This window comes from Athene cunicularia, assembly GCF_003259725.1.
Source record: "Athene cunicularia isolate RWA chromosome Z unlocalized genomic scaffold, athCun1 chrZ_part1, whole genome shotgun sequence".
In the NCBI taxonomy this organism is placed as follows: domain Eukaryota; kingdom Metazoa; phylum Chordata; class Aves; order Strigiformes; family Strigidae; genus Athene; species Athene cunicularia.
Window position 1 is genome coordinate 26,838,282 of NW_020799142.1, and position 16,083 is coordinate 26,854,364.

Below are 16,083 nucleotides of genomic sequence, written 5' to 3' on the forward strand. Positions count from 1 at the left end.
GTTCAGCAGTCCTTGCCATTTATTCTGCTACTCCACAGGGCCCAGAGTGGCCAGCCTCTTCTTGAGATGCTCACCTCACCATGACTGAGGTATCACCATGCTGTTTAATGACTCACCACGACATAGCACCTCAAATACTGGAGAGAGATGCTTTTGTCACTTTCCAACTTAATGAAAAAATGATGTATCAAAGATCCCCCTACAAATTAGGTCAAGCATCCCAGGATCATTATTCACTTTTAAGTATGTAGGCTTTGATTTCAATTAACTATTATTAACTATTATATAAATTATATTATATGCCATTTACATGTATATAACTAGAAAATATATAATTATAACTCAATAACATTATCATTAAAATAATAAAAAAGTGAAATGTCTTTCATTGCAGTGCTTCAGTAATATTTTGAAAGAATTCTAAATTTCTTTGCCTTTCATATTGGAAGATTGTACCTAAAACCTCTGCACCACTTAGAATTCTTTGAAAAATCACACAGTGTTTCTCCTCATTCTTTTATCCCTCACATGCTAATAAAAAATGAGACACAAACATGTTCAAAGAAGAAAGCCATAAATCTCAATTGGAAATCAGGTTTGAAGACAAGATTATGGCTTCACACTGTTTTGTATTCCCATAAAAAGTACAGCAAAATGGAAATTCTGTTTCGAAAATACAGGTTCTAGGAAAAACTAATTTTTGCATTTCCTAAGATTGTTACTTGCCAACTGAGACAACTAGCTACACTGCCAGCATGACTTGACAAATTTCACCTGACTTGCATTACAGATGCATCCACCACCACTCTGAGCAGGCTTCTTCCAGCATTGTGAAACATACCTGTGACTCCAGAGAGGTTAACCTTCTTCCCTTCTTCTTCTCCTCTTCTTTCTTTGGTACCTGGGCCTTTGATTTTTCTTTCTCTTTTGACCTTTCCATTTTCTGAAGCTCCTCCACATAGGCATCATAAATCTCCCACTGAGAGACAGACAGAGGTAGGATTTGTCAGGACCCGATTACATTCCAGAAAACAGCCATCTACACCATCACAAATAGTCCTCACAACAAAGACAGTCCTCACATCAGTAATGCTGTCACTGGAATCAGCTGAAGATAGCTGGCTTGTTGCACAAAAAGTGAAGGAGTGAAGCCTAGGATTTTTAAAGCTTGATGGGGCAAGTCTTACTTTTTAAGGACACATTATTGCATTCTTACAATTTCCTTCCCCCAGTACTCTTCTTGGTGCTTTGATTCTGTATCGTTTTTGTAGGACTTTCTGTTTGGCTAATTTACCAGTGTTTAATAGGAAACATGCATTAAACATCTGCTTTATGACATTTCTCATGTGGTGTTGGAAAATTAAATTGTAGCTGCTTAACACAATTTAAATCTTGGACTCCAAATCTGTAGCATATGATCAAATGGAAGCTGAGAGCAGTTTTATATCTTCTGCTATGCCACATGCCAGGAATATCTTACTTCAGTAGATCCAAAAGTAATTTTTCTATTTAAGAATTATTCATTAGTATTGGAGTGCTGGTACTGTATCTGAGGCAGGTACATTACTTTCAGGACAAAACAAAAAGCAATCTAATTCTGACACATCAGCTTAGGAGAGGGAGTATGATTCAACCACAAAATATAGATCAGATGAAAAAAAGTAGCAGAAATATTTAGCAAAAACCTGTATTGTGTTGTAAATTTTCAGGCAGAAATCACAGAATCATCTAGGTTGGAAAAGACCTTGAAGATCATCCAGTCCAACAATTAACCTCACACTGACAGTCCCCAACTACACCAGATCCCTCAGTGCTGGGTCAGCCTGACTCTTAAATCCCTCCAGGGATGGGGACTCCACCACTGCCCTGGGCAGCCCATTCCAACAACCAACAACCCCTTCTGCTTCCTAATACACAGTCTAAACCTCTCCAGGCACAACTTGAGGCCATTCCATCTTGTCTTATTGCTTGTTACTTGGTTAAAGAGACTCATCCCCAGCTCTCTGCACCCTCCTTCAGGGAGCTGTAGAGGGCGATGAGGTCTCCCCTCAGCCTCCTCTTCTCCAGACTAAACCCCCCCAGTTCCCTCAGCCGCTCCTCGTACGACCTGTGCTCCAGAGCCTGCACCAGCTCCGTTGCCCTTCTCTGGACACGCTCGAGTCATTCAATGTCCTTTTTGTAGTGAGGGGCCCAAAACTGAACACAGGAATCGAGGTGCGGCCTCACCAGTGCTGAGTACAGGGGTCAGATCCCTTCCCTGTCCCTGCTGGCCACGCCAGTGCTGACACAAGCCAGGATGCCATTGGCCTTCTTGGCCCCCTGGGCACACTGCTGGCTCCTGTTCAGCCGGCTGTCAATCACCCCCAGGTCCCTCTCTGACTGGCAGCTCTCCAGCCACTCCTCCCCAGGCCTGTAGCGCTGCTGGGGGTTGTTGTGGCCCAAGGGCAGCCCCCGGCATTTGGCCTTATGGAAACTCCTGCAGTTGGCCTCAGCCCATGGCTCCAGCCTGTCCAGGTCTCTCTGCAGAGCCTCCCTGCCCTCGAGCAGATCAACACTCCCACCCAACTGGGTGTCACCTGCAAACTGACTGAGGGTGCCCTCGATCCCCTCGTCTGGATCATCAATAAAGATGTTAAACAGGAGTGGCCCCAACACCCAGCCCTGGGGGATACCACTTGTGACTGGCCACAAACTGGATTTAACTCCTTTCACCACAACCCTTTGGGCCCGGACATCCAGACAGTTTTTTACTCAGCAAAGCCCGTGCCCGTCCAAGCCATGAGCAGCCAGTTTTGTCAGGGGTATGCTGTGGGAAACAGTGTCAAAGGCCTTCCTGAAGTGAAGGTAAACAACATCCACAGCCTTTCTCTCATCCAATTGTCAAGCAGGACCTGCCTTTCATAAACCCATGCTGACTGGGCCTGAGCATCTGGTTGTCCCACAATGTGTTGTGTGATGGTACTCAGGAGGAGCTGCTCCATCAGCTTCCCAGGCACTGAAGTCAAGCTGGCAGGCCTGTAATTTCCTGGATCATCCTTCGACCTTGAAGATTATCCAGTCCAACTATTAAGCTAACACTGAAAGTTCTCGTCTACACCATATCCCTAAGCTCTATGTCAACCTGGTTGAAAACGAGACAGAGAAATGAGACAGAAAGATGTTCCAAACATCAGGGAAAGGACAAAGAAGTTGTGATGAGAAGTGTATGAGAAGGAGGAGAACAGAAAACTTTAGAATAGGAAATTGTGAGCATAAGGAAGAACAAAAAGGAAAAAGAGTTGAAGAAATATAGAGCTTACATTAAAATATTTTTTATCCACCCAAAATTTCAACAGAATAAAAAGAAAACAAGGGAAATTTTCTTTTCTTAGTTCTCAAGCACTTCACGCAAAATTTTAGCAACAGCCTGATTATCTTAAATAGCTCTGTTCTCTCTAACTCTCAGATCATCTCACTGTCAGAAAAAATAAAAGGAAGCTCCAGCCGGAAGGAGGAAAGATCTTAGGCCAATGTGATTTCAAGTTCGGGAATAGACTGGGTTACAGTTTTCAGCTTAACAGAGACACTTTCGCTCCCCTTCCTCTCACATTCCTAAACCAGCATTTTTTAAATTGCTGATATTACCTTATACTTTCTCCTGGGTGTTTCTGTGGTGCACTGGTAATGAAACAATATTTTCAATACCAGTCTGGTACAGTGGTTTGAAACAATATTTGCATCAGTGAAAAACACCAATAAATTTCGTAAATATCTATAAGAATTAATCAGCAGAATTGGCTGGATTCCCTTTCCAATGAAAGCTATAGCATATTTCATGTTTAAAATGTCATGTAAAGGGGTTTTTTTTATGTTTTTAAGAGATGGAGAAAATACTGTAGAGTTCTTCATCATGAATAAATAGGCATATTCCCACTACATAAACCAGAGCTAAGTCTATTGCAACAGGCTTAAAGTGGGCCTTCCACATTCCTTATGCTGTAGTTCTCATTGGGTTCAGCTTCAGGCTTTAGAAACCTGCTTTAGCATATAGCTAAACTCATACAAAGTAAAAAACAGAGTATTGCATATATAAAATTCTTAGCAACACTCCAAAAAAACCTCCATGAACCCTTGTAAATTTCCAGCTGTGCAAAATCTTCGGAGGTCTCCACTCTCTAAATACAGTGCTCAAAGTGTAGCTAGCATGCAGACACGCTCTAAGTGCTTTTTTATTATTATGTTCTTGCACTTTGAGATTCAATTGAACCTGCCTCTGATGGGATCAGCTGATGGAAATGTCCTGCAGCTGACCAGGTATTGAATGCTGGATCACAGCTCTTCCTAAATAACCAGCTCACCCACCACAGTCATGGAAGATCTTCAGTAATGGGACAGTCTCCACCCCAAAGACAGCTGTGTCCCCTGAGAAGTCAGAGCCTGCAAGCTGCAGCCCACCTCTTGCTGAGTCCAGAACCATTCTCACACTGTGGTTTCCCCATGTCCATTTGTTTAAGATTCTCTAAAGCAGACTGGCCAGGGTGGCTGGCAAGCAATAGATCACTTAAAAGCAGCTAAGCCAAGACACTTGACCTTAGAAATATAAACCATTAGCAAGTTCACCCATTAAGGCATAAAAGAGGGCCACACTAGTTTGCTGTCAGATTTAAACCAGAGATCAACACCCACATGGGAGTTCATTCTACTGCAAGGAATGCAAACATAGCAATTTGGTTTTGCCTTTCTCACATCTCAGTTTCCTAAATATACTCTAAAAACCTTTAAAAGTAACAACGATATACCTGGTTAGCAGTGGCAGAGAAATTTTTATAAGGTGTCGGCTCCGTTTGACATGCTCTTTCCTGAATAAAGAAAAAGCATAAAGAAGCATAATCTTTGTATTCATTTGCAGTGACATAGTCCAGCTGTGGAAACAGCCTTCTCATAGCAGGTTAGGTCAGTTAGAATAATATTGATCTAAGATTAATTCAACATCCACATGACTCCCAGAGCATTACACAAACATTATCGGTGACCATGCAATTACAAATAGATTTCTTTGTGGACAAAAAGAAGGTTCACAAGACCTTCTGATTTTTCTCCAACATACTGAAAATATTTAATTTTAATATTTCATTTTGAAGGAGTTGAAATGGTTTGTTTCACCTCTACCATGTGAAACATTCTGCTACCAATTATGGTATCAGTTATGGTATCCTACCAAATTTGAAAAGTTTTGACCTATATATGAAAACCCTACTTGGGTACAGCAGTCTAAACAAAAGAGTTGAACAGAATGATAACCTATAAACAATTCATTTGATGTTACTGAAATAATATTTTTACATCAACATTCTGAAATAAATTAATGTATTTCTGTGAAACTTTCATTTCATGGAACAGCATATTCTTTCAGAAAACTGTTATGTCAGGACATTTTTAAGAAGCTGCCTGTAGCATTTCACTGACCTCTGAAATGAAGCAGTCTCAGAGGTGGAAACTGCACACACTACAGCACAGAGCAGTACTTCACAGCTATTTAAGGTCTATATATTCTGCTTTCAAAGGCAGAATCACACAGAGGCACACAAGCCTCTTCCCATAAATTCAATGAGAAGAGAATATGCAGATTTGGGGACAGAGGAATAATATTCTGTGGCCTCTGCAGGGATTTTTGAAAGATGCAGAATCTTAGCTCAGACTTTGCAGTAAGCACCCCACTGTTTGATAAATTCTCCTGAGATCCTCCATCTCTACTGGTGGGCAGGGATGGTATTCCTTCTAGGAGTTAGTAGCATCAGCAACACAGTAACTCTTAGATCTCTCCAAGCCCACCAGATGTTAAAGGCATCTCACTTTAGGTGTAATGACTGAAAGAAGGCAGGTAGGCTCTCTGGCTAAACTGTATATACTCTGATTACAGGGCAGCAAGGAAAACAATAGAAATTTCTCTCTGACAGTTGTATCTCCAATTCAGAAAGCTCCTTTTTGAACACTCATAAGGGGGCCAACATCACTGGTATTGCTTGGTCAGAAGGCCCTGTGAAGACAACTCGCTGAGAATGGTTGCAGGCTCAGCAAAAAGCTTAGGGAAGGAAGATAAAGTCTTGGGTCTGCATTGACTGGAAAGTGCATGCAAAGAGTGGGAGGGAGATGTACCATGTAGCAGCAGTAAAGACTTGTCACATTTACATGAATCTGTTACTGTAGTACCTGTGCTTAACACAAGTGCAAATACCTTTATCCTTTTAATATAGGGGTACTTATATCCCCGCTCCATGGGTAAGAATTGAAGTACAAGCCATAAAGGGACTCTGTGGCAAAAGGAAGTTGAACTCATGATTCTAAGACCTCTGCTACTACCCAAACCATTGCTCCACACTTCTTCAGATGAGAAAATATTTATGAAAAATGTTATATCTAAGTAGAGGTTTAAGGATTTACAGTGGCACCAAAACTTCTCATAGGTTGTCCAAGAATCCATGAGGCAAGAATTCCTCTGTCACCATTTCCATCACCTCAAATGTTTTACTAAGATAAAAACTGCTTTTTTTCCCCCCTAAACAGTATCTACAGAGATCATAGTATATGACATAAACATAGAAGACCCATGTGCCTTCCCAAAGCAAAGATCCTCCAAGTCACTGGAGGAAATGACAGCACACCTGCATAGGGTTGTTGAGTGTCCTTGAAGCTCTCTCAATGAAGTTGAACTGGTTTGCAAGCTTCTGCTCCTTTACTCCTGAGGGAGGAGGCTCTTCTGCCTCTGCTCTCTCAGCTGTTTCTGCTGTTCCTGACCCCCCTGCCTCTTCCTCTCCTGCAGTCTGAAAGAAAATAGAGCAGTGACTTCACTCTGAAAGAACCAGACATTTCTTCTTCAGAAGTACTTCTTCTTAGACTGCTAGATTTCCTCTGTCTAGTGAAGGAGACTATATTTGAAAATTCAGTATTTAAGATGGAAATTAGGAGACTTCCAGCAATCAAAGCAAAGAAATCCTGAAACAGTATCTAAATGGGAATATGGAAAACCAGGAACAGAAGTTACTTTAAAACAAAGACTAACATGAGTGAGATAATATAGCATGACTGCCTTTGATAAAATGGATTCAGGGACAAGAAGACTGTGTTAAAGTCCCACTACCCTGTGTTTTCATTTCCTTGCTAGACAGTGAGCTTTATCTGAAACTCCTCTGAACTTGGTTGTGTAGATAAGAACAAACTTCTCACAGCATACTCCGTTCCTGATCAGCCAGCTGCCTTTAAATCAGGCCACCGATTATTTCACATAGTTATGCCTGCTGCTTTGATTCCTCCACACTTTGTTTTTCACCAACTTTTCTTTCAGGAATGAACATACTGTCCAGGAGGATTCCAGACCCCAGTGAATTCCACTGTATCTTGATATAATATCTGGATAAAGACAGATCTGGTGTGAGGGACCTCATCACCTTACAGAGATTCTCCAAAACTAAAAATGGCAGGAGAACCCCAGCTGTTCAGTAGAATCTGCAGGATCTCACCTACAGCAGAGACATCTCAGGCATAAAAGAATCAATCACAGAAGCTTCTCAGCAAAGCCATTTTATAATAAAATAATTTAAAATCTAATATTAAAAACAAAATGGACAGCTCTCAGCTGACTATGGAAAATTACCTGAGTATCTCCTATGCTTGCTTCATCTTTAATCTCTGCCTCTTCAGATGTTACTGCAGAAGTCTCAACAGGAGCCTTTTCTGATGATAGAAAGGATAAGTGAATAAGCCTGGAATAATAGGACATATTATCCCATATTCTGCAGACCCTTATAACTTCTGAAGCATTAATATACAGATGCATCCTTTTGTAGTGCTATCTCATTATACAATGCAGTAACCAATCCTCAGATTGGAGGGTGATTGTTCGTTCAAAGCCACAAAAGGGACAAGGTTACTACTAGAACGATATTACTGTAATTCTGGCTGGGCTGAAATAAAAAATCTGATTTTGACTCAGATCAGACTTCTGAAATCAGCTCCTGATCTGAGCATCTTTGTTTCTGGGTATCCCTTCAGTTCTGGACCTCTCTGGCCTTCAAAAATGGCTGCAATTATGCAAAGCCATAAAGAATACTTTCAAGGCACACAGGAGTTACACCATGGTTTGTTTGTATTTATATGAATAGACTAGTCTTGTTAGAGAATGATGGATGTCTACATTCCAATCACTGCCTTGAGTGTGTAGTCATGCTAGGATCAAGGTACTTGAAACTAGCTGGTTTGGAATCTGCTACCAACAACAATACATGCTGTCATGGAATTGAAGATCCCATTCAGCACTTTGTCCTACCTCAAATCATTGTGCACATTTTGTTATGTGTAAAATAAGAGGCACTGACCCTCAGAAGCTGCAAGTAACAACCATTCTCAGGAGCTTATTCAACATTATCATTGTGCCTGATAGTTAACACTTTGAAAAGACACTCTTTGTGACACAACTTCTCCTTTCACATACAGCAGAAATACAGGAAAATCACTAGGCAGTACATCTTTTCCTGATGAAAATTCAAACCTAGAGCTCTTTTCAGCCTCTGATTAAGGTGTCTTTTTAACTGAAAACCTAAGAATAGTGATAGCTCAGATCAATGGTACAACTAGTTCAATAGCTTGTATCTCACATTGTCCAGAAGTAGATGTCCTGGTAAGAGTGTAAGAACTGGTCAAATATACGATAGTTTCCTGAATGATCACCCAGCCTCCAAACAATTCTGCTTTAATACTTGAAATCATGGCTGAAATTTTCAAGGCAGGCTGAGGAGTTTAGACATGTAAGTCCAACTGATGGTAGCAGATGTTTAAAAGACTCTAAATAGCTCTGAAAATTTCAGTGTTAGTGTTCAAATGGCTCAAAACGCATGCACCATTTCCTACACTGTGGCAAACATCTGACTGACTGGGTTTTTTTTCTGGTTTTGTTTCCTGAGAAGGATGCAAGCCAGAATAGGAGCTGTTCCATTCTGTGGTGAAGCATGTTCATTTCCTCACATTGAATAAGTAGTACCTGTGCATAGCTGAAAATTATTGTGGTTTCAGATAGTAAACCTACCTGCTGCAGTGCTTAATCTGATACTTTGCCGTCTGCCTTCATCTGAATCTTTAGGTATCATGTTTCCATTCAAAGAGAAGTGAACAGCCATTTGATCCACATAGTTTATTGGTGTGTATGCTCGTTTCTACAAATAGGAAAAAATCAACAAAACCAGTGTGGGAAAAAATTTATTTTAAACCAGAAATACAGCAAAGCCTGAATTGCTAAACTAAGAAGATCCATACTGATAAATATATGTTTGTTATTGGCATATTCACACTGAATTTCTTCCAGCAGGTACTTATATCTCAGGACTTTGAGAGTCATAAATTAAAAATACAACAAAAAGAAGCAAGAACATGAAACCTCTAGTTCTCCACCACTACCACAATGAGTGAGCTTAAAACTTAGTTCTAGTGGACCTCTATACACAGCACTTCCTAAGAGACTCTCATGCCCTGTTGGGCTGAGATCCCTGAGTGAGTTGTTGTACCTACACAAGAGTAGCACCATACATAGAGAGCAGCTCTGATCTGGAGACAGTACAGGCTGCTAGCGCCATGCCCAGGTTATAAGCACTGTACTAATTCAGCTGTTTGATGGCAGCTTGACTGGCACTTGCTTGTGAACCAGTGTACAGTGCAGGCACACACCTAGGATCAAACTCTGTATCAAGATTTTGATCTGCACCTAAAAGCAAACACAAGCGACTGCAGACCACAGATGCTTCAAAAGTTTCTTCTTAAAAATATGACTGCTTTCTGTATCAATCACAGCATAGCATTGAGCCCATTTCATTCGCTGTGGAGGATTTGAAGATATAGATCATTCATCACTTGTTTTTATCCCATAAACATGGAAAACATCAACTCTAAACAGGAGAGAATGTGGTCTTATTCGCTTCCACGAGACTGATTTCTTTTCTTGGGGGATCTCACATAATAGTGAGATTGGTCAAACTAGTTACAGTAGGACAGAGATGAGACAGGCTCAGGAATATTTCACCTGGTTGTCTGTTCCCTGTCTAAATTAGGGATAATCCAGTGCCAGAGCTGGAGGATCTGTCCCTGTGTCCTTTCTTTCAGGTGTAACCCTTACCAGGGAGAAGCAGGAGGCAAAACCATCATTCCACTCTCCCCCTGCAGCAGCCTGTGTTGCTAGCTGTACATGCTAGCAGAGGAGGAGGCTGCTCCACAGTAATTCAGCATATGCTCTGCACATACAAATGTGAAGGTGTCACACCTTCTTGGATGTTTCCTGCCAGTCTTTGATACACCCTCCCCTGCTCACTCCTACTCATCATGAATACAGCTCGTCAGTGATTTCACAAAGCACATTTCTGAGCTCTCCTATAATTCAAACAACTGAATCTTGATGTGAGGATACTGAAGCATGACTAGTCTTACAGACTGAATAAAGCATTGCCTTTTGTCCTCTACCCACCACATAATGCAGAAAAATTATCACCTGAGATTAGCCACACTAATTATGTTCACTGCCAGATCTTGTTGAGTAATTGTTATATCCTACCTCTGAATAAATACGTCAATACTTTCAGACTTTCACACTCTGCAAAAACCCTTTAGGAACCACTGGCAGTAAATATGTAACAAGATGAAGCCACATTAACAGGAAATTTACCTCGTTATAAATCAAAGGAAAACACAGAACTGATTAATTGCAAAAGATCTCATCCTGATTTTACAGGTCATGCCACACTTACTTTAAAGCTGTATCTGACGATATTCTGGGGAGCATGGGGATTATTAGCAGTCAGGATGCGTGTAATTTCCTCTTTTAATTCCTTTGGAATGGAAACAAATATCATAAATAAAACTCTGCTTTTAATTCAACCTACAGCATGCAAAAATCAGCAGGTTTATGCTCAGTTCTATGATGTTCAGTTCATTGCAGATACCTCATGTACAGCTGATGCCTCCACAAGAACAATGTTTGGAGCCAAGCTAGCTCAGAGTGGAATCTAGAACAGTCATCCTACTTCCTACCACAGTATTTCAATGGACTTTCTTGAATTCTTTAACTGTCATGTTAATTCTTATCTAAGATATGGTAGCACTTGAAAAATGCTAGCTGCGTTCTATAGGGAAAAAAAGACAATCTGTGTCTTGAAGAGTACACTGTCCAAAACTAGAGTAAACAATAAGCTCAGTAGCAGTGCTTGCAGGATTGACCTGCAAACAAAAACCAGTACTGGTGTTAACTGTCTTCACAACCTGAGTCAGGAGCAATTCAATATAGCTTCCTTTTGAGAGATACACAGAAAACAGGGAGCAATGCTAGAGTTTTACAAGGCAGTGAGAAGAGAGAGACAATTGCTCTTGGAAGTATGACTGTCTGCAATACTACTGAACAAAGATGACAAGAAAAGGCCATAAAACTGTAGGACACCTCCCTGTCCTGTGTATCACAGACAGGCACCTGAAAAGCTCAAGGTTGGCTCTGAAGTCCTCCTTACCTGAGTGAAGCCCCAGCCACATTCTCCTCTTGGATCAATTCCACACAGTTGCATTGTCTTAAGCCCAGAACTGTATTTCAAAGCACATTCTCCCTGTTTTTCTGCTAAAAGTCATTTCAGTTTATGCTGCAGACACTGTGCTTCAGCAACTACTGGAGTTCTACTCACAGAATTTCCTCAAAACAAACAGGTGAGAGGTAGGCTTTGGCTTGGAGTTTTGTACACTTCTCATGACAGCTACAAGCACTGTTTTACTCACAGCTTCAGTCAGCTCCAGTTGATCTGGGGGTTTGACTAGAGTCTTTGCTGCTGCCCATTCATCTACCCCATCTCCCGCTTCCATGGAGACATCTTCATCCTAGCACAAGAATGACAAGCTCATTGGTGCACCAAGACTGTGAATGTTTTGCTCCTTCCCAAAGCAGCACTTCTCCAGGCATGGAGCAAGGAGGAAAAAACAGCATTTCCCTACTCATCTGTGGTTTGAGCAGAGCAGATAAACCCAAATGGCAGGCCGAAATCCGAAGATTATTGAATAGCTACACTTGCCATCAAGAATTCAGTGGGTTGGAGGATATAGTCTGAAGATAATTCCTGGTCTGTAACAAAACTGGAGTAACTCCAACAACAAAACTCAAGTAACTCCACTTCAATTTCAGTTTAAAAGTTGGCAATTCTGTTTCTTTTGACTATATGACACCCAAATAAGCCATACTTTAGGACTACTCAAGGGCACAAGTCAAAGAATTGCAATTACTTGTTGATTTGGAGTGTTGAGCTGCTCGAGGGCAGGGAGGCTCTGCAGAGAGACCTGGACAGGCTGGAGCCATGGGCTGAGCCCAGCTGGGGGAGTTTCACTGAGGGCAAATGCCGGGGGCTGCCCTTGGGCCACAACAACCCCCAGCAGCGCTACAGGCTTGGGGAGGAGTGGCTGGAGAGCTGTCAGTCAGAGAGGGACCTGGGGGTGATTGACAGCCGGCTGAACAGGAGCCAGCAGTGTGCCCAGGGGGCCAAGAAGGCCAATGGCATCCTGGCTTGTGTCAGCACTGGCGTGGCCAGCAGGGACAGGGAAGGGATCTGAGCCCTGTGCTCGGCACTGGTGAGGCCACCCCTCGATTCCTGTGTTCAGTTTTGGCCCCTCACTACAAAAAGTACATTGAATGACTCGAGCGTGTCCAGAGAAGGGCAACGGAGCTGGTGCAGGCTCTGGAGCACAGGTCGTACGAGGAGTGGCTGAGGGAACTGGGGGGGTTTAGTCTGGAGAAGAGAAGGCTGAAGGGAGACCTCATCGCCCTCTACAGCTCCCTGAAAGGAGGGTGCAGAGAGCTGGGGATGAGTCTCTTTAACCAAGTAACAAGCGATAAGACAAGAAGAAATGGCCTCAAATTGTGTCAGGGAAAGTTTAGACTGGATATTAGGAAGCATTTCTATACAGAAGGGGTTGTTGGGCGTTGGAATGGGCTGCCCAGGGCAGTGGTAGAGTCCCCATCCCTGGAGGGATTTAAGAGTCATGCTGACCCAGCACTGAGGGATCTGGTGTAGTTGGGGACTGTCAGTGTGAGGTTAATGGTTGGACTGGATGATCTTCAAGGTCTTTTCCAACTGAGATGATTCTGTGATACTTCTGAAGTGTTATTCTATAAGGTACACTTAGAAAATAGTTAAAGACACAAAGCTGCAGTGATTCGGCTCCTGGATGAATGTTAACCACTTTATTGCAAAGGCCAGCAGGTCTGCATTCTCCCAACACAGAGAGCTGCTCTCCTTGGGCTGGCTTGGGTTAATGTTAATGATATCATTAGCAGGGAAATTAAACACCACAGGAATGAATTTCAACTAATTGTCCTTACAGATAAACTGTCAGAACACAAAGGTTCAGACAAACACAAAGTTGTTGACTAAAGTGTTTTACTGCTCCAGGCAAAAATTCTCCCTAAGTTTAAAATGTGTAATGGGTTGATTACATTCTTTTAAATAGAGTTCTCTCAGGTCTGCTAGATTTTATAACTGAAGGCTGATGGCAGGTACAGAAACTGGACCCAGCAAAGCTTTGCTATCTGCAGAGCACCACAAAACTCAAAAGCACAATGCTGTGTAAAAATGTGCACTGGCTGAAAGTAACAGAGTTCTACATATGCCAGGCACCCAGGGAAATTCACAGGCTGCAACCTGTTTTTTTTTAACCCTAAGGGAGCTGAAAAAAGCCAAGCTGTAAGGAAGGTGAGGCACTCTGATACATGAGAGACTATGACAGCAAACCAGTTGTGATTTACCTATCCCCACATGAACACCTGCTTATAGGACATTTATCATACACAGTTCCATGCCAGTTAGTTCAGTGGCTGTTTTCCCTAGTGAATCAGACAAAAAGTGGTTTGGGTTTAACATTTTGATGTATGTTTTTAATTTAAAAGTGAATTTCTTATTTTTAAAGGGTCAGAAGAGGAATATTTATCAAGACCATGATTTGTCCTAAGAAAGTGAAAAGCTATTTATCATCATGCCTGTTTAAAGGCATGTAAACTGTCCTTTTTCCATTCATGCCAATGGAGCTAAGAGGAAGGTAGATTAAATAAGCATATTCTAAGCATTTATTTGCCCAACAGTAAAAACATTATCATGAGGCTTACAGTGAAAAACTTAACGATATTTTCTCTAATGCTTGTATTTCTATGTTCATTAAGTGAATATGGGCTATGTTTTGAATTTTTTAAACAGAGCAGGAAGTTTTCTCACAGTCTGTGTCAGCTTATATGTTGGAATTTACATCCCAAACATTTTATCTGAATCTTTTCATATTGCATTTTACTTAATTTGTGCCTTGTTTTAGCTGCCAATTTCATTCTAACTTGCTGGTGTAATTCTCTTCTCAGTGGAAATCTAGAGCAACTTCTTACTGTTAAATCAATTGGAATGTTTACCACTTCCATAAAACAAGCCATCGTTCAGATGAATCCAGACTGCATCTCAGAGATAAAGAAGGAAAAAAAAAAAAAAAAAAAAGACTTGTGGATTTGTGGATCTTACCCGTTTTCTAGATACCGCTTTAGGAGGTCTTGGTGGTACTGCCTTTCCTCCTGAAGGTCTACTCTGGCCCTGAAGTAAGAACATACTCAGTGTAAACCTTCGAAGCACCTTGTTTCCTAATTTAACCAAAGCAGAATAAAAGTTTTATGTGCTTATTAATGTTTCCTTCAGCAGTATGTTTCAAAAGCCAAATATTTTGTCTATAAATCATTTGAATGAAATGCAGTCACTTTCATAATACAAGACAGCAGTTTATCATCATGAAGAAATGCTAGACTCTATCCTTGCTACTGCCTATCTCTTATATACCTAAATGTCACACACACAGGGTTCTAGTGCCTTACTCAAACACACAGATAGGCTGGTCTTGCCCCATATGCCTGCATGTCACAGTGAGCCTGAAGACAGCAGATCCACACCTACAAAGCCACAAGTGCTGAAAAAACATGGAAAACACTGATGAGGAGCTGGGAAGTCAACAACTGCCAACCTCCCTGAGCACATCACAGCATAGAAAAATTTTTATGACAGCCTTTAAGGAAAACAGTGAAATAGCCATTTACAGGGAGCCTTATAGAGTATTGCTAAGAGAGATTACCCAGAGGTTAAGAATAACAGAAGGGCACTGGTGACAAAGCTTTATGAAAACTTTACAGAAACTGAGGGAGGAAGAGGATTCCTGTCCTGGTTTTGGCTGGGATAGATTTAATTTTTTCTTCTTAGCAGCTAAATGGTGCTGTGTTTTGGATTCAGTAGGGATTTGGTATGAGAAGAATGCTGATAATATGCCGATGTTTTCAGTTGTTGCTAAGAGATCAAGGTCTCTCCAACTCCCCCTGTCCTGCCCATGTGCGGGCGCACAAGAAGCTGGGAGGGAGCATGACCAGAGCACCGGACCCAAACTGGCCAATGGAATATTCTCTATCATGTAACGTCATGCTCAGTATACGTATGAAGGGTGACCAAGAAGGAGGGGGTTCTCTCTTGCTTCTGGGATTATGACTGGGATCTTGGTATTTCAGGATCGCTAGCCAGGAACAAGCTGGGTATCAGTCAGCAGTTGGTGAGCAGCTACATTGTGCACTACCCATTTGTACTTTCTATTGTTGTTATTGTTTTATTTTATTACAATTATTAAACTGTTTTTACCTCAACCTATGGGTCTCCCTACCTTTATCTGTCCAATTCTCTCCCCCATCCCCAGGAAGGGGAGAGAGAGCAAACAGCTGCACAGTGTTTGGCTGCCGGTTGGGTTTAATCCACAACAATCTTTTTGAGAACTGAAAGAAAGACAGGACAAAAAACCCAGAGGACAGAGAGGAAGATGATCAATCAAACAAAGGAGACAACATTAGAAACACTGGCAACAGTTTTAGGATGGATCCCAGATAACATTGGGTGGGATGGATGGGAAAAGCAGAGGAATTACTTGGAAAAAGTAAGGGAAAGAAGAGGATACTAGAGAATAAGGAAGGAAAATGAAGGGCTGGGGGACCGAGCTCCCATGGGTTTATTGATTTTCTGTAGAAGAACATTAGAG

The 16,083-nt window shown here is 41.6% G+C and overlaps 1 protein-coding gene across 3 annotated transcripts in view; it reads right to left on the bottom strand.

Annotated features, from left to right (window-relative positions):
• DNAI1 (dynein axonemal intermediate chain 1) overlaps window positions 1–14,609 on the bottom strand; it is a 150,862-nt gene extending 136,253 nt beyond the window's left edge. For 2 of the 3 annotated variants that reach the window (XM_026865438.1, XM_026865440.1), the window contains exons 1-8: window positions 14,544–14,609; window positions 11,776–11,874; window positions 10,764–10,844; window positions 9,059–9,185; window positions 7,631–7,710; window positions 6,642–6,800; window positions 4,779–4,838; window positions 842–979 (exon numbers count right to left, since the gene is read on the bottom strand). In XM_026865438.1, the coding sequence (XP_026721239.1) occupies window positions 842–979; window positions 4,779–4,838; window positions 6,642–6,800; window positions 7,631–7,710; window positions 9,059–9,185; window positions 10,764–10,844; window positions 11,776–11,859 (729 nt within the window). In that variant the 5' untranslated portion in view covers window positions 11,860–11,874; window positions 14,544–14,609. The remainder of the gene's footprint in view (window positions 1–841; window positions 980–4,778; window positions 4,839–6,641; window positions 6,801–7,630; window positions 7,711–9,058; window positions 9,186–10,763; window positions 10,845–11,775; window positions 11,875–14,543) is intronic. The other variant, XM_026865439.1, reaches the window with a different exon arrangement.
• Window positions 14,610–16,083: the final 1,474 nt, after the last annotated feature.